Consider the following 25,395-nt stretch of genomic DNA (forward strand, 5'->3'; position numbering starts at 1 on the left):
TACATATTGTTTTACAAGGATACACTTTTTTTATTGTTAAAATTACTTGTGTATTTTTAATGGAACTTATCATAACTACTTTTTTTGAGTGCTAAAACAAAAATCAATGTTTAAAAAATAATATCCTGGCCTCGAGTGCCTGTGCTTCCAACAAGAAGCCAAATACCAAATTTCATTTCAATAACTCAAAGGATAACCCAAAAAAAAGTGGAAAACAATATTCCCAGAGAATTTTTTGAGTTCAAAGGGGCATAACTCTGCCAAGAAGGGTTACAGACAGCCAGGAATCAAACTGAATCTGTACCCTTCCAACAAGAAGCCAAATACCAAATTTCATTTCAATAACTCAAAGGATAAATTGAAAAAAGTCCGCAAAACTTTCTCTGCAGGCAACACAAAAAGGAAACCATTGTCAAGTTTAATCTCGGCAATTTTTAACCACATATTAGGTATGTCATCTATTGAATTCACCAATGTAAATATTTTTACATGCATGTCTATGTTCAATTTCTAAGTTTTGCAAGCCTAAAATAAAAAATTTCTAAGAGTTATATCACAAAATTTTATGTACCATAAAAATCCATTTGTAAAGATCCCACATACATCAAATTAGATAGCACTGTACACCTATAAATATAGGTATCATATGTCAAACTAAATTTAAAATATCACTGTACCCCTGGGTCCAACATATAGGAATTATATATCAAATTAGATAGCAGTGTACACTTCTACATTGGTACATGTGTTGCAGTTAATACGAAAGTAAATCATAAACATAGGTTATTTATTTATAGGGATGTAGGTATGGTATGCATTACCTAATCAAATTTAAACTGATTTTTTTTATTTCCAATTAGTTTTAATGGCTGAAGTAAATTTTTCTTGTAATTTTGTTACAGTGAGGGAAACAATTTCTCTTCCATTATATAACTATGGCTTAGTAACATGTAAATAATTCAATACTTACTCAGTACCACCATACTTGACAAAGTCACAGAGTGAGCCGAGAGTTGTGTCCTGTTAAACAAAGAGTAACACAGGATATAAGTATATATATATATTACAGGTACAAAGAATAACACAGGATATAAGTATATATATATTACAGGTATAAAGAATAACACAGGATATAAGTATATATATATATTACAGGTACAAAGAATAACACAGGATATAAGTATATATATATTACAGGTATAAAGAATAACACAGGATATAAGTATATATATATTACAGGTATAAAGAATAACACAGGATATAAGTATATACATATATTACAGGTACAAAGAATAACACAGGAGATAAGTATATATTTATTACAGGTATAAAGAATAACACAGGATATAAGTATATATATATTACAGGTATAAAGAATAACACAGGATATAAGTATATATATATTACAGGTATAAAGAATAACACAGGATATAAGTATATATATATTACAGGTATAAAGAATACCACAGGATATAAGTATATATATTACAGGTATCAGTTACTGAGTATCAGTAGATAATACATTACAAAAAGTTCAGATTATCTACAAGTCTATATATCAATATTAGTAAACTTTTAGACTAACATTAGGTATACAGGTAGACTAACATTAGGTGTACAGGTAGACTAACATTAGGTGTACAGGTAGACTCACATTAGGTATACAGGTAGACTAACATTAGGTGTACAGGTAGACTTACATTAGGTATATAGGTAGACTAACATTAGGTGTACAGGTAGACTAACATTAGGTATACAGGTAGACTAACATTAGGTATATAGGTAGACTAACATTAGGTGTACAGGTAGACTAACATTAGGTATATAGGTAGACTAACATTAGGTGTACAGGTAGACTAACATTAGGTGTACAGGTAGACTTACATTAGGTGTACAGGTAGACTAACATTAGGTGTACAGGTAGACTCACATTAGGTGTACAGGTAGACTAACATTAGGTGTACAGGTAGACTAACATTAGGTGTACAGGTAGACTCACATTAGGTGTACAGGTAGACTAACATTAGGTGTACAGGTAGACTAACATTAGGTATACAGGAAGACTAACACTAGATATACAGGTAGACTCACATTAGGTGTACAGGTAGACTCACATTAGGTGTACCGGTAGACTAACATTAGGTATACAGGTAGACTCACATTAGGTATATAGGTAGACTAACATTATTTGTACTGGTAGTCAACATTAGGCGTAAAGGTTGGCTACAATAATGTAACAAATAGACTATGTTAGGTATACTAGTCGACAATGTAAGGCATACAGGTAGCTTTGCATTAGATGTACAGGTAGATTTACATTATGCTACAGATAGACTTATATGAGGTGTACATGAAGGCTAACAATAGTTTACAAGTACACTGATATTTGGTGTACAGATAGATTTATAGTAGGTTTATAACAAATAAACTTACATTTGGTGTACAGGTGACTCTAGACAGATAATAGTTGACACCGTCGGTAGAGGTGTTGGTCGAGTTGTTGTAATACTCGGCATCACCCATGGAAGCTATGAAACTGGGAGATAGTCAAGGTTATAGTAGTATAAACATCTTATAAGGTAAACAAGACCAGTGAAGACAAAATACTGTCTCCACACTGACAGAAGGGGTACAGAGATCAAAACAACAGAAACTGGGGAAACAACAAGAACCAAGAGAAAAACATACATACTGTTGATAATGAGGATATGAATGTTAATCATTATCTTAAATCAAAGGTAGATAATCTGAAAAAAAAGTTAACCAGGTTTATTGGTGTTATTGTTTTTTTCAGTGAAGGCCAAAAACAGACATGTCTTTAATTTCAGATTTAGATGTCAAGATCTGGAACAAAATGAAAGCTGACGTTCTTGATAATACTTGAAACTCAACTTATGTTATATATTAGAATGAGGAATTGACCACAACTGGTCAATAACAAGTCCTTATTAATGATTCATTTGTATGCAAGTTTTATCGTAGATGTTAGGAAAAACCTGTCAGTTGGGAAATTCCTTTATTCTTATTTTAAAAAGTTTTTTTTTTCTATGGGTGTATAGTGAAGAAATCCTGACTTCATAAGTCCTTCCTCAAAAATTGTAAAAAAAAAAAAATCAGGGTATATGCTATATGCTCCAAAGACCAGGTTGATAGGATTTAGCAGGAACATGGGTAGGTATTTTTTTATCCCTAAGTATATTTTGTAAGTCTATATTGGGATACACATTTTGATGTAACTATTTGAAAACAGTCTCAATTTTATACAACTTCATTCCGTCAATATATCTGGTCACTTATGTATAAAGGATACGCAACACTGACACCAAAGTAACCAACCACACAGACTTGAAGGAGGAACGGGAAGATTGGCCAAATCAATGTGAATATCATGTGACCGATGGCCCTGGAAAATATAAACACACAAAAAAGACTTAGCTGTCACAATATATGTGTAAAATATAAACACACACAATAGATTTAGCTGTCACAATATATGTGTAAAATGTAAACACACAAAATAGGTTTAGCTGTCACAATATATGTGTAAAATATAAACACACACAATAGATTTAGCTGTCACAATATATGTGTAAAATATAAACACACACAATAGACTTAGCTGTTACAATATATGTGTAAAATTTAAACACACACAATAGACTTAGCTGTCACAATATATGTGTAAAATTTAAACACACACAATAGACTTAGCCAATATGATGTACATAGATATGTATACTATACGTTTAGACGTCACAAGATGCAATATGTTTATATAGTATTAATTATATCTAATAAATTTCAACAGATATCTATCAGTGCTGTCCACTAATTTGAGTTACACTTACACTTAATGCGTTAAAACATCTAAATGATAAGCCAAGCTTACCTGCTGGCCTCCTTGATCAGTTCTATGGCTATACAAATTCTCTTTACCAGGAAAATGAATATCAATAGGAAAATGATGAGAAACGTCGCTGTAGAACAAGCTGAATAGAGACAAAAAATATACAAAGTTTAAAATTGATCTCAATTCTTACATATTTGTTAGCTGGTTCGTTTGTCAGTTTTATCGCCCTGTAAATAGCAAAGATCATTTTAAGGTGGGACCCCCTTTCTCATGTAGTATGTGTAGCCGGTGGCTACAGCACAGAAGTTGAGTTTTTTCCAGTTAATAAAAATACTGTAACTATTTCTGAATATTATCTATCAGAATTTGAAACAAAGTTGTATAAACATTGTTTTTTTTTAGATATTATTTATAATTTTCATATAAAATGTAGTGGAAATACTATATTGTGAATCAAGTTGGTTATCAAATACATATCTATAAGGTTCCATTCAATACCAGCTGGCACCAAATACACAATGTTATGTAGATATAGTCAAGTTTGTCAGGTGAAGGTGTTTTAGTGAAGAATGATACCACATAGACATGTATCTCATAATTATAATTAAATCTATTGTAGACATAATCAATGTCATCTGTCTCTTACCAAAGGCCAGCCATGTCTCTTTAAGCTGGAGATAGTAACTGAAGTTAAGGGCGAAAGCTTCAGAAACTCCGTAGGTGGCTGTGGAATTCTGGTTCTTTAATTCGTAGTACTGGGCATAGCTGTAGTAGCATGCTGTAGTGTAAAGAAAAGAATTCCTAACAAAAGCAGGAATAAATTCTAATATATACATGTAATCACTTGGTGTCTGACATACATACTGAAAACAGTGGACGCTGGTTTGGTGTTTCAATGTACAGTACATACCATTCACTATACCCTCACTCTTTATTTGTTATTATCAAAATTGTTTTTAAATTTTTTATATTTTCAAAACCTTTTGCACTATTTTTGAATTTTCCAAAACATTTTTACATTATTCCATTTTTTTTCACAATATTTAGAGATTTAATATCTTCCAAAATGTTTTATATTCATTTTTTTGTCCTTTTTACATTTTCTATAACATTTTTACTGTTTTTCCACTTTCTAAGCATTTGTTCTGTTCTTACATTTTCAAAAGCATTGCTCTTTCCTTTTTTACATTTTTTATGCTTTTTGCTATTTTTTACAGTTTCTTCCTTTCTACAGTTTTTATGTTTCCAATGTTTTTACATTTTCTAAAACATTTGTCTTGATTTTACATTTTCCAAAACATTTTTGCATCAATAAACCATCACATAGTACTTGTAATATGTTCTATGTATGAAAACTTACCAAATCCAAGGAGACCAAATACTAGAACAATGCTGATCCAGACCATGATGCCTGCAATCCAACGAAGGAGAATGATCCAAATAAAACAGGTTATCATGGCGATGCCTGCAAACACCAGAAGGAGCCACCAAGAGGCCACAATGTCCTTGAACACCATCTCTATGTACTGTGTGGCTGTGAAGAATTTTGCCAAGTAGCTAGGAAAAAGTTACAACAAAGATATAGGTTTGTATTAATGAAACATTTTCAACAATTCTTTGATTGAAAATTGTGGGAAAAGAAAGGGGCATTATTGTTACTATTAACATATACTTGTATTAAGGAAGGTGTTGCAATGAACTAAACAATTGGCAGACAACAGTGCACCTAAGTTAATTAACACTGATGTTATACTGATATCAGGTTATTTATCAATCAAATAAACAAAGTGATTTTAATCATCAAGGTAAATTCTAACTCTCCTGTCAGGCGTTTTTTTTTTTTTTTTTTTAACATTTTGTTAAATTCTATATTCAAGTCATGACAATTACATCACTCCTGGAAATGGTACCATAAACTTAGAGGTTAAACTTACTAGCTGGCAGTGGTCATGTCATTAGCTGTAACAGATCCTCCACTAGATGTAGTCAGATTGTAAGCTCCGGTGGTTTGTAGGTTCGAAGCATAGTTAGTGACATCTAGGAAGAAGGAAGGCACACAACGACCCACAACTGTAAAATAAAGATATTATTTATGAATTACATTGTATCACTTCAATTGAGTTTAACACTACCTCTACATATACAATATCTTTTCAACTTAATCTATCTCTCTTCCATTTTGATAGCTTTAAGTTGCAATAGTTACACTCTTTTAACAACTCGTCCATCAAATGTACAGAATAGTAAAAACAAGATAAGGGAAGCTTTTGAAAGTCAGGTTAATACATGTGAACTTTGACCTTTAACCGTTGACCAATGACCATGAAAATCTAATCAAGAGTAGAACCTCATATATGTATTGATGCTATGTTGTATGAATATAAACTTTGTTGAGGGTACCTTTGATAAGAAAATGAAAATGTCTTTAAAACAACATTTCAATATCTATGATCAAAAGGAAAAAAGCCAAAAAAGACCAAAGATCATAAAAAAGGACAAAAAGGTCATAGGGGAACAGATGAATGCTTGTTATTAAATGCAACCTCTTTAAAAGTCTAAGACTAAAAGAAGAAATGTACCAAATGATACTTTTACCAGTCTTACACCAGATGGACAATCTAAAAATTAATGTTTGGCCTATACAAAGGGAAATAACTCAATTGCTCACTTACTTGCAGTGTTCTTGACATAGTATGAAGCACAGTCCTCATTAGACACAAGAGAAGCGATTTGCTGAAAGAAAACACAGAAATATATTTATGACAAAAATCCATCTTTTTTAACATTTAGCATGGAAATTAACATATGAAAAACTTTCTCCAACTTTAGGTTTCATTCTGTTTTCTTAAAGCTTGTCTATACCATAAGTAGTCAATGAGAAGCATTCAGGTCCCTTAAGATGGCTTCATAAAGTATGACAATAGACCCACATATTGGTGACATCATCACTTACCCCTGTGGTCACAGTTGTTGTGTCAACTGAGTCTTTACACAAGAGTCCGGCGGTATTGCTAGTCGCTATAGCTTCTAAGTACACCCAGTAGTCCGTTGTGCATGCTGATACACACACCTGTAATGTTTCACTCTTTTAGTAAAGCACATCACCATTCAGATGTGTATATCTCTGGTTTTAATCATAATGTAGTTTTCTTTCAGAATTTACTCTTTGATTTTCTCTCATTTTATAACATACAATGTTACTTAAGATAATTCCAAACTGTAGCATCTTTATATAATCTGATTTTAACCAACAAATCTACAAATCTGAGCACTTATTTTCGACAGCTAGATCTATGGGTTATAATATTTGTGCTTGGAAACAACTTGTTCTGATCTCTATCATGCTATTTAATTATTACAAAATAATACTTGGTACTCATCAAAATACAAAGCCTACCTGTGGTGTTGGACAGCCTGCAACTATAGCATTTGCCCCCATCTTTGCACATTGTAGAACATCAAAGTACATCAAGTATGGTTTGCTTCTGTAAAAAGAAAAGTTTTTCATATTTATCAGCACTGTTTATTCTAGTTGAGTCAAAAATTTCTTTGATGCTGTGCAATTAGAAATACAAAAAAGTTTGCTGTACTTTCACCATTCATACTTGCCTCATATACTTGCATAGATTTTTTTTATACTCATCATAGTGCAACAAAAATATCTTTGAGAGATTAAACGCAGTAATCAAAAGTAAATTAGGGACATGCATTCAAATTTATAAGTTTCCCAATTTGAAATTCTTCCATATAATTTGAAGAAGACAATTGGGTGAATTACAGTGCCTCACCGACATACTGCCTTTACAAGATGACTCCATACCGAAGTAGGAAGTTCCTTTGCTTAGTAGTGTAAGAGATAAGACCCTGAACAAACTTTTCTTTGCTGTAGTCAAGAGTCAAAATGTAGATCAGGGCGACTTAATTTCAATAGGTGACACATCACCTCACCAAGGTGAAACCATATGCCAAGTATTGGACAAGATAGTGAAAGGACAGATGAACAAAATGCAAATCCTTCAAATCTGAGATTTATGCATCACAATAAACCCAACAGCTGATCATACCTTCTAACATATAATCTGTGGGTATATGGGTTTAATCACCATGAAATTATGTTTCAATTACGCAGCCTTGTATTATTTTTTTACTCACGATTTTGAGTCAAGTCCACAGATATTGCCAGAGCTGTCAGTAGGGTAGATCAACTTGTAAGGGTTTCCCCGCACAAAACCTGAGACAAACCACACACAATAGTCATCAATATTGCCGTGCAATCATTCATATTTCAAGGAACAACAATGTAGAATCTGTGATTAGATGAACCTTTCAGTGGAAAACATATACCAAAATACTTATTTGGAACTTTACAAGCACAACATCAATATTTCTACATACCAAGAATGGAACAGGCCACCATTCCGGTAAGGAAGAAGAGGAAGAGGAGACAACATATTATATCTGTACAGGATCTGTAATCAACAAAACCATTCATTATGATAGAAAGGAAATATTTCTCTCTTTCATAATTTCAATTGTCTTTCTCAGTAATCAAACTGAGTCTATTAAACTTGAAGTGATATTTTCTAAATTACAGCCATAATTTTATTTGAAATAGACAGACAGTTCATCATCAAGTTGATATTTTACAACATTTTATCTTCATTAACCACATAACTACACCTAACCTGTGCCAATTTATCTATTGAGTCCAACATTCAAAAGCAATTTTAAACTGTTAGTGTTGTTTAGTGTATATAAGTTACTGAGTGATACATGGTGTGCATATTCCAAAGACAGAAATAAGAACAATGGCAATTTATCATTTCCAGAATATTTGCCAAATAAGAACAATTATAGAAATTACAGACAGTGCTGCAATAATGATCAGATTACAATATAAGTAAGTTTACCTACCTGTTTTTTAGAGGTCCTTTAAAATTTGGATCATATTTTCTTGGTTCTCCCGCTGGAAAAAACAAGTTAGATGATTTTATTTATCAGCTTTTACTGTTCTGGTCGTATGGGGACTAATATCAATGTTATTGTATTAAATAATAGATAATACAAGATATAATCTCTATCCTGTCCCAACATGTAGACTACATGTTGTGTCAGTTGATATAATAACAAGCAATCATTGAAGTGGGAAAACATTTTCAATTCAATAATCACGAAGACAAGTTGAAAAACCTAATATCAGACCCATTTTATCCTAAGATGTCAGTTTCAATATCCAAAATGTGATATAATGCCAGTCAACAACTACCCCCTCTAGTGCCCCTTTCTTCTTTTAATCAACTATAAGAGTATCTGTCTCTGGTCATGCTCATACATCATTTGGACAGTCCACTTGGACAATTCACTCAGAATGTTCCTCGAGTGGTCAGTTGTTCCTTTGACCTTATATTTTCTAGGTTAATGTTTAATAAAGCTCAGTTTTCCTACTCTCTATGGTCAGTAAAATGTTAATAAAGCTCAGTTTTCCTACTCTCTTTGGTCAGTAAAATGTTTAATAAAGCTCAGTTTTCCTACTCTCTTTGGTCAGTAAAATGTTTAATAAAGCTCAGTTTTCCTACTCTCTATGGTCAGTAAAATGTTTAATAAAGCTCAGTTTTCCTACTCTCTATGGTCAGTAAAATGTTTAATAAAGCTCAGTTTTCCTACTCTCTATGGTCAGTAAAATGTTTAATAAAGCTCAGTTTTCCTACTCTCTATGGTCAGTAAAATGTTTAATAAAGCTCAGTTTTCCTACTCTCTATGGTCAGTAAAATGTTTAATAAAGCTCAGTTTTCCTACTCTCTATGGTCAGTAAAATGTTTTAAATAATTCTCCCTGTGATCAGTAAAACATTCCAGAATTCCCTCTCACCTGTTGTTATAGCTATGGTCATTTCAAAACTGACCCCACCTGTATTTCACAACTGTTCCCAACTAGAGTTTGAATACGGTCAATCTGCCCCATAGTCTGTAGATTTCAAAACTTTTGACCATCTATGGTGTTTGATTTCAGAACTCTTCTCCCTGTGTTAAGTTAAGATTTCAGAACTCCCTTCTCCCTGTGGTAAGTTAAGATTCCAGAACTCCCTTGTCCCTGTGGTAAGTTAAGATTTCAGAACTCCCTTCTCCCTGTGATAAATTAACTCCCTTCTCCCTGTGGTAAGTTAAAGATTTCAGAACTCCCTTCTTCCTGTGGTAAGTTAAGATTTCAGAACTCCCTTCTCCCTGTGGTAAGTTAAGATTTCAGAACTCCCTTGTCCCTGTGGTAAGTTAAAGCTTTCAGAATTCCCTTCTCCCTGTGATAAGTTAACTCCCTTCTCCCTGTGGTAAGTTAAAGATTTCAGAACTCCCTTCTCCCTGTGGTAAGTTAAGATTTCAGAACTCCCTTCTCCCTGTGGTAAGTTAAGATTTCAGGTAAGTTAAGATTCCAGAACTCCCTTGTCCCTGTGGTAAGTTAAGATTTCAGAACTCCCTTCTCCCTGTGATAAATTAACTCCCTTCTCCCTGTGGTAAGTTAAAGATTTCAGAACTCTCTTCTCCCTGTGTTAAGTTAAGATTCCAGAACTCCCTTGTCCCTGTGGTAAGTTAAAGATTTCAGAACTCCCTTCTCCCTGTGATAAATTAACTCCCTTCTCCCTGTGGTAAGTTAAGATTTCAGAACTCCCTTCTCCCTATGGTAAGTTAAAATTTTAGAACTCCCTTCTCCCTGTGGTAAGTTAAGATTTCAGAACTCCCTTTTCCCTATGGTAAGTTAAGATTTCAGAACTCCCTTCTCCCTGTGGTAAGTTAACTCCCTTCTCCCTGTGGTAAGTTAACTCCTTTCTCCCTGTGGTAATTTAAGATTTCAGAACTCCCTTCTCCCTGTGGTAAGTTAAGATTTCAGAACTCCCTTTTCCCTATGGTAAGTTAAGATTTCAGAACTCCCTTGTCCCTGTGGTAAGTTAAAGCTTTCAGAACTCCCTTCTCCCTGTGATAAGTTAACTCCCTTCTCCCTGTGGTAAGTTAAAGATTTCAGAACTCCCTTCTCCCTGTGGTAAGTTAAGATTTCAGAACTCCCTTCTGCCTGTGGTAAGTTAAGATTTCAGGTAAGTTAAGATTCCAGAACTCCCTTGTCCCTGTGGTAAGTTAAGATTTCAGAACTCCCTTCTCCCTGTGATAAATTAACTCCCTTCTCCTTGTGGTAAGTTAAAGATTTCAGAACTTCCTTCTCCCTGTGGTAAGTTAAAGCTTTCAGAACTCCCTTCTCCCTATGGTAAGTTAAAGATTTCAGAACTCCCTTTTCCCTGTGGTAAGTTAAGATTTCAGAACTCCCTTCTCCCTATGGTAAGTTAAGATTTCAGAACTCCCTTTTCCCTATGGTAAGTTAAGATTTCAGAACTCCCTTCTCCCTGTGGTAAGTTAACTCCCTTCTCCCTGTGGTAAGTTAACTCCTTTCTCCCTGTGGTAATTTAAGATTTCAGAACTCCCTTCTCCCTGTGGTAAGTTAAGATTTCAGAACTCCCTTTTCCCTATGGTAAGTTAAGATTTCAGAACTCCCTTGTCCCTGTGGTAAGTTAAAGCTTTCAGAACTCCCTTCTCCCTGTGATAAGTTAACTCCCTTCTCCCTGTGGTAAGTTAAAGATTTCAGAACTCCCTTCTCCCTGTGGTAAGTTAAGATTTCAGAACTCCCTTCTCCCTGTGGTAAGTTAAGATTTCAGGTAAGTTAAGATTCCAGAACTCCCTTGTCCCTGTGGTAAGTTAAGATTTCAGAACTCCCTTCTCCCTGTGATAAATTAACTCCCTTCTCCTTGTGGTAAGTTAAAGATTTCAGAACTTCCTTCTCCCTGTGGTAAGTTAAAGATTTCAGAACTCCCTTCTCCCTGTGGTAAGTTAAGATTTCAGAACTCCCTTCTCCCTGTGGTAAGTTAAGATTCCAGAACTCCCTTTTCCCTATGGTAAGTTAAGATTTCAGAACTCCCTTCTCCCTGTGGTAAGTTAACTCCCTTCTTCCTGTGGTAAGTTAACTCCTTTCTCCCTGTGGTAATTTAAGATTTCAGAACTCCCTTCTCCCTGTGGTAAGTTAAGATTTCAGAACTCCCTTTTCCCTATGGTAAGTTAAGATTTCAGGACTCCCTTCTCCCTGTGGTAAGTTAACTTCTTTCTCCCTGTGGTAATTTAAGATTTCAGAACTCCCTTCTCCCTGTGGTTAATTAAGATTTCAGAACTCCCTTCTCCCTGTGGTAAATTAAGATTTTAGAACTCCCTTGTCCCTGTGGTAAGTTAACTCCTTTCTCCCTGTGGTAATTTAAGATTTCAGAACTACCTTCTCCCTGTGGTGGTAATTTAAGATTTTAGAACTCCCTTGTCCCTGTGGTAAGGTAAGATTTCAGAACTCCCTTCTCCCTGTGGTACATTAGATTTCAAAACTAACTCCACTTAATGTTCAATCAAATTGTTCAATCTTCAGTGATACCATGTTAAACTACGATATTTAGAATTCCATGTTAAAAGAAACAGAAATGTAATAAGCATAGGAATGGTTCAATCAAACAGAAAATAGTAATCTTAATATCAACTACATACATTTATTAAACAAAATTATACAACAAATATATTTACTTCCAAAGGAAACTATGGTGTTGTTTGTAGATGTGTATGAAGATACTGAAGTATTATAATGCTATTTACAGTGACGTAGGTGTGAACTGGTAAATTACTGGTAGTGATTACACTGATATCAATTATGCATCGATGGGCATTCTGTTTGTACAGACGTCATGTCTTAAAGATGATCTAATGATTTTTTAAATAGATATATGAAGGTGTGTATATATACTACTATCTCAATATGAAAGGAAAAATCACACACATGATAAGGAAATCGTGTACTCGATTCACAAGAATACCCACATAAGTTAAATATTTTGATTGTTGCCATGGGCGTAATGAACGCTGCTTGTTATCACAATGATCTGAGTTCCAGGTCTTTTAGATTCACAAAGCATGACCTATAGCTATCAGGAGTCATTTACTGAAAATGATTGGTCAAAAATAGACAAGCTTACATAGCATTTTCACTTTCAATTTCAAATGACATTTTAGACTGGGGTAAAACATTTTCTAAATTAGAATAAAACCCATAAATTATATTGATCTATATAAACCCCACTCAGCTTTGTCAAGCTGAATTGATGTAGCCAATTTTGCGAAAATTGAGGTATGGATTTAATCTGATTGACATTTTCCTTGATTTAGAATTGATCATTTATCAAATCTCTGACAGTTGTTGGTTATCTTAAAGACTTATTCACAATTTTAAATAAATGAATTGTTTTGTTTTCCTTTGTTTGGGTTGTTTCATTTTTTGTTTTTTGTTTTTGTTTTTGTTTTTTTTTTCAGAATTAAGATTCACAGTATTAACTGAAAGTATTCCATATGACATATACAAAATGAGATTTGAGCATCATTGCATAACTTATCAACAACAGAAATCAATGTCACATAACTTATCAAAGACAGAAATCAATGTCACATAACTTATCAAAGACAGAAATCAATGTCACATAACTTATCAAAGACAGAAATCAATGTCACATAACTTATCAACAGAAATCAATGTCACATAACTTATCAACAGAAATCAATGTCACATAACTTATCAAAGACAGAAATCAATGTCACATAACTTATCAAAGACAGAAATCAATGTCACATAACTTATCAACAGAAATCAATGTCACATAACTTATCAAAGACAGAAATCAATGTCACATAACTTATCAAAGACAGAAATCAATGTCACATAACTTATCAAAGACAGAAATCAATGTCACATCACTTATCAAAGACAGAAATCAATGTCACATAACTTATCAAAGACAGAAATCAATGTCACATAACTTATCAACAGAAATCAATGTCACATCACTTATCAAAGACAGAAATCAATGTCACATAACTTATCAACAGAAATCAATGTCACATAACTTATCAAAGACAGAAATCAATGTCACATAACTTATCAAAGACAGAAATCAATGTCACATAACTTATAAACAGAAATCAATGTCACATCACTTATCAACAGAAATCAATGTCACATAACTTATCAAAGACAGAAATCAATGTCGCAAAACTTATCAACATAAATCAATGTCACATAACTTATCAAAGACAGAAATCAATGTCACATAACTTATCAAAACAGAAATCAATGTCACATAACTTATCAGAAAAAGACAGAAATCAATGTCACATAACTTATCAAAGACAGAAATCAATGTCACATAACTTATCAAAACAGAAATCAATGTCACATAACTTATCAACAGAAATCAATGTCACATAACTTATCAAAGACAGAAATCAATGTCACATAACTTATCAACAGAAATCAATGTCACATAACTTATCAACAGAAATCAATGTCACATAACTTATCAACAGAAATCAATGTCACATAACTTATCAACAGAAATCAATGTCACATAACTTATCAACAGAAATCAATGTCACATACACTTATCAACTTATCAACAGAAATCAATGTCACATAACTTCTCATATCAACAGAAATCAATGTCACATAACTTATCAACAGAAATCAATGTCACATAACTTATCAAAGACAGAAATCAATGTCACATAACTTATCAACAGAAATCAATGTCACATAACTTATCAACAGAAATCAATGTCACATAACTTATCAACAGAAATCAATGTCACATAACTTATAAACAGAAATCAATGTCACATAACTTATCAACAGAAATCAATGTCACATAACTTATCAAAGATAGAAATCAATGTCACATCACTTATCAACAGAAATCAATGTCACATAACTTATCAACAGAAATCAATGTCACATAACTTATCAAAGACAGAAATCAATGTCACATAACTTATCAACATCAACAGAAATCAATGTCACATAACTTATCAACAGAAATCAATGTCACATAACTTATCAACAGATATCAATGTCACATCACTTATCAAAGACAGAAATCAATGTCACATAACTTATCAACAGAAATCAATGTCACATAACTTATCAAAGACAGAAATCAATGTCACATAACTTATCAAAGACAGAAATCAATGTCACATCACTTATCAACAGAAATCAATGTCACATCACTTATCAAAGACAGAAATCAATGTCACATAACTTATCAAAGACAGAAATCAATGTCACATAACTTATCAAAGACAGAAATCAATGTCACATCACTTATCAAAGACAGAAATCAATGTCACATAACTTATCAACAGAAATCAATGTCACATAACTTATCAACAGAAATCAATGTCACATAACTTATCAAAAAACAGAAATCAATGTCACATAACTTATCAAATACAGAAATCAATGTCACATAACTTATCAACAGAAATCAATGTCACATAACTTATCAACAGAAATCAATGTCACATAACTTATCAAAGACAGAAATCAATGTCACATAACTTATCAACAGAAATCAATGTCACATAACTTATCAACAGAAATCAAAGTCACAAAAATTATAAACAGATCTCAATCTCACAACACATATCAAAAACAGAAATCAATGTCACATAACTTATCAGAAATCAATGACAGAAATCAATGTCACATAACTTATCAAAGACAGAAATCAATGTCACAGAAATCAATGTCACATAACTTATCAAAACAGAAATCAATGTCACATAACTTATCAACAATGTCACAGAAATCAATGTCACATAACTTATCAACAGAAATCAAGGTCACATAACTTATCAACAGATATCAATGTCACATAACTTATCAACAGAAATCAATGTCACATAACTTATCAACAGAAATCAATGTCACATAACTTATCAACAGAAATCAATGTCACATAACTTATCAAAGACAGAAATCAATGTCACATAACTTATCAAAGACAGAAATCAATGTCACATAACTTATCAACAGAAATCAATGTCACATAACTTATAAACAGAAATCAATGTCACATAACTTATCAACAGAAATCAATGTCACATAACTTATCAAAGACAGAAATCAATGTCACATAACTTATCAACAGAAATCAAACAGAAATCAATGTCACATAACTTATCAACAGAAATCAATGTCACATAACTTATCAACAGAAATCAATGTCACATAACTTATCAGAAATCAAGACAGAAATCAATGTCACATAACTTATCAACAGAAATCAATGTCACATTACTTATCAACAGAAATCAATGTCACAAAACATATCAAAGACAGAAATCAATGTCACATAACTTATCAACAGAAATCAATGTCACATAACTTATCAACAGAAATCAATGTCACATAACTTATCAAAGACAGAAATCAATGTCACATAACTTATCAAAGACAGAAATCAATGTCACATAACTTATAAACAGAAATCAATGTCACATAACTTATCAACAGAAATCAATGTCACATAACTTATCAAAGACAGAAATCAATGTCACATAACTTATCAAAGACAGAAATCAATGTCACATAACTTATCAACAGAAATCAATGTCACATAACTTATCAACAGAAATCAATGTCACATCACTTATCAACAGAAATCAATGTCACATAACTTATCAACAGAAATCAATGTCACATAACTTATCAAAGACAGAAATCAATGTCACATAACTTATCAACAGAAATCAATGTCACATAACTTATCAAAGACAGAAATCAATGTCACATAACTTATCAACAGAAATCAATGTCACATAACTTATCAAAGACAGAAATCAATGTCGCAAAACTTATCAACATAAATCAATGTCACATAACTTATCAAAGACAGAAATCAATGTCACATAACTTATCAAAGACAGAAATCAATGTCGCAAAACTTATCAACAGAAATCAATGTCACATAACTTATCAAAGATAGAAATCAATGTCACATAACTTATCAACAGAAATCAATTCTATTCAGTCTTTGTTTTAAATCTTACACTGGTTACTTGTTTACCATTATGTATTGCTTCAACCTCATCTGATAAAGGTGTCAACAATTTATGCACAAGTGAATGCTTCCTGACAGAAACCATTACAGTGTAAAGATTGTAGAACTCAATAACACAAAGACTTAAAAAATCTATACATTTCAACACCTACAATTTTGTTTATTGAACGGATAATGTGTACTTTTCTAACAGAGGCATAGCTGTAGGGGAAGAAAGTCAATGTGCTTTTAAACTGTAGTTTGAGTATAGCTGGCCAGGTGAATGTCTGTTTATAACAATATCCGTTACAACTAAAGGCTAAGATCTTTAAACAGTATATTGTATGGACACAGGATATTGTTGGACAGTCAATATACTTCAGTAGATAATCAATATGCTTTGTAAGTTTTGTAAAGTATGCTTTTATGAATATCATAGGGCACTGTTATCTAAAATGGAGCTGACTGAAGTTGTAGGAGGTAATAGATGAATGTAGGCTGATTGATAAGTTGTGAGCCTCATATTTAAGGGTTTGACTTTTGGTGGACATATTGCATTATTTTTCAACATAATCCCCTTCAGTATCTATACATTTTTCTAGCGATGTTTAAGGGCCTCATTGCCAGTTTTAAAGTCAGTTTCTAGACCATTCAGAGCATCCTCCACTGCATGTATGATGTCATCATCTGACCGAAAGTCAGTACCAGAAATGGCCTTTTTCAATTTTGGAAATTAGTTAATTTGATGGAGCAAGATCAGGTGAATAAGGTGGATGCTCAGTCAATTCAAAGTCTCGGTTGTTAATGGTGGCCTGGCAATGACAGTCTTGTGAACAGGGTCATTGTCCTGGTGAAACAACACACTTTTACTGAGTTTTCTGCGGCACTCAAGTTAAATATTTTCTCTTAACTGCCCAAGAAGTGATGCATAATATGTGCAACTGATTGTTCGTCCCTTTTGCAAAGAATCTACCATCAAAATACCATCAGCATGTTAGAAAACTGAGGCCATAACCTTTCCAGCTGATGGAACAGACTTTGCCTTCTTTGATGGGGGTGAACCAGGGCGCTTCGTTAGTTTAGACTGTTGTTTGGACTCTGGGGTGAAATGATGGACAGACTTGTTTCATCTATAGTTAAAAACCTCTGCAGAAAGTTAGCAGAATCTGCCTCTAAAAGGTTCAGATTAGCATATGACAAACCCACAGGCAAAGAGCTTTCTCATTGCAAGATCTTCTGTAAGAATGGAATGTACTATTTCCAGTGAAATCCCAACTGTACTGGTTATATATCTTTTTGTAACTTGCCTGTCAGCCAAAACAATATCATGGACTTTATTGACTATTTCTGGGGTTGCAAAAATGACAGACCTTCCAAGACGGGCGTCATCCCCAAGGCTCAGCCTGCCATGCTTAAATTCCACCACCCTCCTTTTCACTGTAGCATAAGAAGGACCATCATTCCCTAGTGTTACTACCATATCAGTATAAATATCCTTAGGTACTAGACCTTTCTTATGCAAATATTGAATCACTGCTCTTCCTGCGATTCTGTCCATTTTGCAAAAGTCATTTGCCCTGTTTACTTTAGAGTGCTACCTCTTCTACACAAACTGATCAAATGATACCAGTCTTTGAGTGCAGCCATCAATAGTCAGGGAGTAGGGAGCTGAAAAAGGATATCCCTTTTTAACTTCTTCAATACAAGGCTCACAACCTGTCGATCAGTCCTCGTATCTCTTAGTTTCATGTTGCATCATCATTTACTTTTACATTCTAGTTTATAATGTTTGATAAATAATTTCCTTCAAACCTCATCAGATTCTGGTATAAACAATTTAACAACAATTTTTCTGAATCTCACAAGATTCTGGTGTAAACAGTTTATTAACAACTTTCCTGAATCTCACAATATTCTTGTATAAACAGTTTATTAACAACTTTCCTGAACTTCATCAGATTCTGGTGTAAAAAGTTTATTAACAACTTTCCTGAATCTCACAAGATTCTTGTATAAACAATTTAATAACAACTTTCCTGAAACTCACAAGATTCTTGTATAAACAGTTTATTAACAACTTTCCTTAACTTCATCAGATTCTGGTGTAAAAAGTTTATTAACAACTTTCCTGACCATGAACCACATTTTGATTGAACTTCTAGTATACAGAATGCTGAAATAAAGAAACTTCTCAACGCTCACAACTCTTTACTAATGAACCGTTACAAATAGTAGGAAATCAAATTTATCAATTTGTCCTAACTACATCTTGTACGTACAATGAAGGTTTTGACCAAAGTGACCAAACGAATACCAATTATAATCTGATTTAAGGGCAAAATTTGACTTCTACTGAATGGATTCAAGGTCTTAATGTCAACATACCTTAGACTTTTCTGTTATTAAACTTACAAACCTGTACATGTGTTTATAAATTTTTACTTTAGGCTGATTATAAAGACTTTTCACAGGCTTTTGGAATAAGGATAAAACTACAACTAATGTTTTAAGGAAAAGATAACATAATTACATTAAAAGATTGCGAATGGTATCGTTATTTTTGTGAGTACTGCACTTTTTACTTTGGAATCTTAAATTACCAAATGTAAATTCATATGACCTTATAAAGGAGAGTCCTCCTTATCAAATACAGATAGCAGTTGGACAGTATTCTTCATTTTGGCACACATATGAAAAATGTAAAACATTCATATATCAACACAAAGCAGACTAGTTTCTTAAGTATGGAACATCATAAGCTGCTGTACGTGTTGTGTGTAACAAGAACCTCGAGTGTAATAATCGTGTGATATAATTTGTGTTCAAGCTTTAGGAGTCTTGTTGTGTATTAAAGTCTTTAATCCCATGAGAGTAAGGATTGTGAGTGATACCTGGATAAGATAGAAGGTTGTGTGTAATAACTAGCAACTAGGGAGTTATAGAGTTGTGTGTAACACGGTAACAGGAGCTAGGAGGTATAGGGTAGTGTTTGATAGGAGCTAGGAGGTATAGGGTAGTGTTTAATAGGAGTTAGGAGTTATAGGATTGTGTTTACTAGGAGCTAGGAGTTGTAGGGTTGTGTTTACTAGGAGCTAGGAGTTGTAGGGTTGTGTTTACTAGGAGCTAGGAGTTGTAGGGTGGTGTTTATTAGGAGTTGTAGGGTTGTGTTATCTAGGACCTTGGAGTTGCAGGGTTCTGTTATCTAGGACCTAGGAGTTGTAGGGTTGTGTTTACTAGGACCTAGGAGTTGTAGGGTTGTGTTTACTAGGAGCTAGGAGTTATAGGGTTGTGTTTACTAGGAGCTAGGAGTTGTAGGGTTGTGTTTACTAGGAGCTAGGAGTTGTAGGGTTGTGTTTACTAGGAGCTAGGAAGTTGTAGGGTTGTGTTTACTAGGAGCTAGGAGTTGTAGGGTTGTGTTTACTAGGAGCTAGGAGTTGTAGGGTTGTGTTTACTAGGAGCTAGGAAGTTGTAGGGTTGTGTTTACTAGGAGCTAGGAGTTGTTGGGTTGTGTTTACTAGGAGCTCGGAAGTTGTAAGGTTTGATGTATAAAGTAATTGGAGCTAAGAATTATAGGGTTTTGTTAAATAGGAGCTAGGAGATATAGGGTTGTGTGTAACAAGGCAACAGAAGCTAGGAGTGATAGGGTTTGGTGTAATAGGAGTTATGGGGTATAGGTTTGTGTGTAATTAGTTAGGAATTATAGGGCTGTTAGTGTAATAGGAGTTTGGGGATAAAGGGTTGTATGTAATAGAGTTTTGAGGTATAGGGTTGTGTGTAATAGGAGTTTGGAGGTAAAGGGTTGTATGTAATAGAGTTTTGAGGTATAGGGTTGTGTGTAATAGGAGTTTGGGGGTAAAGGGTTGTATGTAATAGAGTTTTGAGGTATAGGGTTGTGTGTAATAGGAGTTTGGGGGTAAAGGGTTGTATGTAATAGAGTTTTGAGGTATAGGGTTGTGTGTAATAGGAGTTTGGAGGTATAGGGTTGTATGTAAATTGGAAGCTAGCTAAGAGTAAGTATTGTGTGTGAATTGATATTGATTTGGTTCAATGTTACTTCAGATATATTTCGTTAAATAAGCCATACAAGCAGTAAGCAAGTAATTATTGTATGTTTTCTTCAATATAAAGCTTCTGTTTATTCAACTGAATTATCAACAAAGAAGTCTAGCTGACTATTGAATGGAATGAGGACATTTCAATTTAGCAGAAGAAATGTAATTTGAGGCATAATGATGTGAACAATTGAACAGAGGAATTTAACAACAATCGTTCTGATGACAATATATACCATACTGTCGTGAAGTAAAATAGACATTTTTTTCAACAACATTGTAGATTTAGTTTGTTAGTTTTGAATGATTGCTGAAGTTTAGTTAAATTTCCAAGCATAGGCAATCTATGAAATCATTTATACCTGTCCACCTTGATTGTTATGGAATTGCTTTAAATATACAGTAATACATAGTGTAAACTTACATTACCTATCCATCAGGAGAAAAAACAACATTTTGAAATCAACTTAATATTATAATTGTTTCATGAACCACACACTATCGCTTAAAATGCCTGTAAGTCATGGTCGATGTTTATTCCTATGATACATGTGTCACACTGTAACACTAATCTATATATATAATACCCAGCACAGCCACTTTAAATTATTTAAAGTACAAGAACACATACATGAATTGAACCATTTAGTTATAAAGAAGAGAATAGTGTATTGTTGGAGACGAATGTAATACAACACTGCTGAGCTAACGTACATGTATACGAGACCAAATACTCATGTCACTATATTCCAGCGTGTTATATCATACAATTTCCCTACCCTTCATTGATCCGAAATTGTTAAGCTCAATCCAGAAAACAGTTTGATTTTAAATAATGAATTCATGACTTTGTCCTACCATATGAAAGATTTAAATGATAAGTGACACATTAAAGACAGAGAGTATATTGAACTAGGTAATGAGTCCAGTCCTACCAATCCTTCAATCCCAACGCACAAGAATGCGTGTCTGTGGATATTTTGGATAATTACACAAATAGGTCTTGTGGCATTGTGTACCCTGTATATTTTAGGTTTACTTTTTATTCGTGACTTTTTATCTCCTTGAAGGTAGGATGTACGCAGGCGACAGATTGTCAATAGTTTAACTTACGTAGCTGTATATCTAAACCTTGTATAATGAGGAGATAGATATATATGTAAGTCCATATCTGACAAAAGATTAAATTAGCCTAAAAAAACATAAATGATGTTAATACTTTGAGCATTTAAGCACAAAAACTTTCCTCTCTTCCTGAAAACAATAATGATCTTTACAATTTAATCAGGAAAAAAATTGTTATTCTTGTCATTATCATTTTTATTATTATATACTTTTTTCCAAATGGATCTCATTAAACAGACAGCAGTAAGTTAATATATAATTTCTGTGGTTTATTTCTCAAATTCATATGCCTGGTAATATATGTCTGTGTTAGGATAGAAAAATGGGCCTGTATTGTGTAGATCCAATTATATTCCATACTGGTTTATCAGCGGTCAGTAATATTGACTTAACAGGATATGACTGTCATGATTCCAAGGATTTCACACTCTGTGTTCTCATTAAGGTCTGAGGTAATATTAGTCAGACTTGTTACCACCAGCTGCTGCTCAATATCATATACTCTACGTAACAAGTTGAAGACTGACTGTCCAACTTACAATTCAATGAAATTGTCTCTAGACCAAGCTGAATTTAGATATCACCTCTTGAAATCACAAAAGCAAAATTTATTCTTTCTGAGCTAGCTACAATATAGGTCAGTAGTTTCCTAAATGGTATCTACATAAGTCATATATTCCATACTTCAACGGTTGGACTAATTCTATCAGATGAACATTTAAATCACTTTCTCATAACCATCTGTGTCTTTAAACACATTCTGATTTACTGAACATGCTGGGGATCTATTCCCTTGCAGTGATGGTATTCATGTCTATACTGGGCTGATGACAGGGATTTCACCAATGTCACACAATATTTACCACAGAATACAGCTAGGAAACTGAGATATTTTAAATTATCTATTTTAAGACATGTCAGAACACATCTATACCATACAGTCAATTGACATACACTTTCCATCTATATTGAACAAGGTAAGACACTATTCATCAAAAGAAACAGCTTCTAATGTATCAACTTATCACCTGATGGAAAGATGGTATCACCAGTAAATAACAAAAATAAGACTTACCACCAACAATCCAAACTTTATAAAGACTATGTCTAGTAATTATTATACAATGCAGCATGTACAAATTGTAAATATATCAATAGGACACCACTAAGTCAACCACACACCATTATATCAATGAGACACCATTTTATCAGTGAGACACCATTGTATTAATGAGACACCATTATATCAATGAGACACAATTATATCAATGATACACAATTATGTCAATGAGACACCATTATATCAGTGAGACACCATTATATCAATGAGACACAATTATATCCATGAGAAACCATTATATCAATGATACACAATTATGTCAATGAGACACAATTATATCAAGGATACACAATTATATCAAGGATACACAATTATGTCAATGAGACACAATTATGTCAATGATACACCAATACATCAATGAGACACCATTATATCAGTGAGACACCAATACATCAATGAGACACCAATATATTAATGAGACACCAATACATCATTGAGGTACCTCTATACCTATGGGACACACTAAATCAACCAGACACCATTGTGAGGTACCACTACATAGATGTATCGATGGTGCATCACTAATAAACATATAGATGAGGCATTTATAGAGAAATGGACACCAGTAATTAAATCAATGACCAGTATATTAAGGGATTAAGGCGATCACCCAGTTACTATAAGACCTAAGTCTGTTGGGCAGTTCAGTGGCCATGTAGACTGCATCAGAGGCTGGAGATCAATGAGCTATGTACTGTTAATCAGGTCAGAACCGGTATAGTTAGGTATAACGTGTCCATTGATTGCTGTCCCTGATGGCTTCAGTTTTGTTGATACAGGACCAGGGTCTTATTTTACAAATGTTGATTAAGTATAAGACTTTGATGGTAATATTGATTGTGTTCTTATCAGCTATTGACAGTATATATATGTGATATAACTCTAACAATTTACCTGTGGCTTCACACAATCAATAAACCGTGATATAGCTTACAATTCATACTCAATATTCCACTGGTTGGAAGTAATTTGGGAATTAGAAGGTGAAATGTGTGTTGCTGTTTTTTTTATTATTATTATTATTTAATTTACACAACAATCATCAAGAGTTTTTGTACACTGTACTTTTAGTACGTAGATCATAGTGCATTGTATCATATAATCGACGTGACACTCCTTATAAACAATCCAACAGAGACACTGGTAAACAGGTAAACTTGCTTGTGAATACACAACACAAAAACATGTCTAAACAACAGGTGTATAGATGAAGTGCTGTTGTATAGTGTACTTTACCAACAACATTACAATCAGTACCATATATCTAGACAGTAAAACAGTTTTTAATTTTTATTTACTGCAGTCATGTTTCTACTTGTACTGTAATATTACTGTAGAGTAAGTATAGAATTATAGTGATATCTAAGTTGGCTGTGTAATAATTCAATAAAACCAGCCTTTTTGTCGTAATAATAGCTCCTCTGAGCTAATGTTGACTTTGTTTATCATATACGACACAAAATAATGCTTATTGTATTGTATTGTATTGTAAAGCAATCATCGCACAAAAATTATGGTCTTTTTCAGTCTGTTCATGGTTATTTAGAATTATAACATTAAATACTAGTTACATGTTTATTTACCAAATAAAAATTGTCAACATCTGAAATAATCAATTTCAAAACCAAAAAGAACGTTACAATAATTCTGGCTAAGTTTTGGTAATATTCCTGTTTCACCTGAATAGTTTTTTTCTGTATAAATATCTTGAACAGTACAGAATGAATTATACACTTCAACTAAGTAAACATTCATGTTTGTTATTCAGTCCCATGTACAATGTAACTTTCATAATTGAGGCACATACTGATCATTGGGTACCATTCCACTTCAGTTCAGTTTGAAAGTAAACATGCACATGCATTAATTCTGTGCTGAAAAAAATTACAAACAGCTTGTAAATAATTATCATTTCTAAAAATATTATTCTTTTATAATAAATAGTTGTTCAATTTTGACTTACCATCTACTTTTTTCTTATCATCTTTTTCATCCTCCTCTATATCCTCAACTTTGTTTCCACCACACATTTTGTGTAAATCCGAAAAAAAAATCCACTCAGAAAATAGGTCCTAACTGCGTGTGTCAAACGAAATGTCCCGTACTGAGTGGATAAGTGCTTTCTCTACCTACTCATGGTTAATAACTATACCTTCTACAAACCCTATTGTACTCAGTTCTATATGAAGGTAGATTCATTTAGTCGAGATAGAGGTCTCTCAGGGATATTTCATTCAATTGCACAGAGGAAAACTATTCTTCCTGGTGAGAAAGTCGTTGTATGAAAACTATTATTAAAATTAGCCAAAATAAT

The 25,395-nt window shown here is 33.2% G+C and overlaps 1 protein-coding gene across 1 annotated transcript; it reads right to left on the reverse strand.

Annotated features, from left to right (window-relative positions):
- Positions 1 to 966: 966 nt before the first annotated feature.
- LOC132550092 (choline transporter-like protein 4) lies at positions 967 to 25,111 on the reverse strand. Its single transcript, XM_060214106.1, has 14 exons — positions 25,045 to 25,111; positions 8,765 to 8,816; positions 8,246 to 8,319; positions 8,003 to 8,081; positions 7,248 to 7,335; positions 6,804 to 6,920; positions 6,523 to 6,583; positions 5,785 to 5,920; positions 5,211 to 5,407; positions 4,497 to 4,628; positions 3,890 to 3,989; positions 3,311 to 3,403; positions 2,434 to 2,536; positions 967 to 1,020 (listed from the first exon to the last, which is right to left on the reverse strand). The coding sequence occupies exons 1-14, from the start codon at positions 25,109 to 25,111 to the stop codon at positions 967 to 969; spliced, it is 1,353 nt and encodes a 450-aa protein (XP_060070089.1).
- Positions 25,112 to 25,395: the final 284 nt, after the last annotated feature.

The sequence above is a fragment of the Ylistrum balloti genome, unplaced genomic scaffold, assembly GCF_031769215.1.
Source record: "Ylistrum balloti isolate Yb309-2 unplaced genomic scaffold, AGI_CSIRO_Ybal_v1 Utg370104, whole genome shotgun sequence".
NCBI lineage: Eukaryota > Metazoa > Mollusca > Bivalvia > Pectinida > Pectinidae > Ylistrum > Ylistrum balloti.

Coding starts and splice junctions, on each gene's coding strand:
- LOC132550092 (XM_060214106.1), bottom strand. CDS start 25,111: ATGTGTGGTGGAAACAAAGTTGAGGATATAGAGGAGGATGAAAAAGAT. Junction 7,336..8,002: donor TGTGGACTTGACTCAAAATC/GTGAGTAAAAAA, acceptor TTCTTTTTACAG/AAGCAAACCATACTTGATGT. Junction 3,404..3,889: donor CTGATCAAGGAGGCCAGCAG/GTAAGCTTGGCT, acceptor TATATTTTCCAG/GGCCATCGGTCACATGATAT.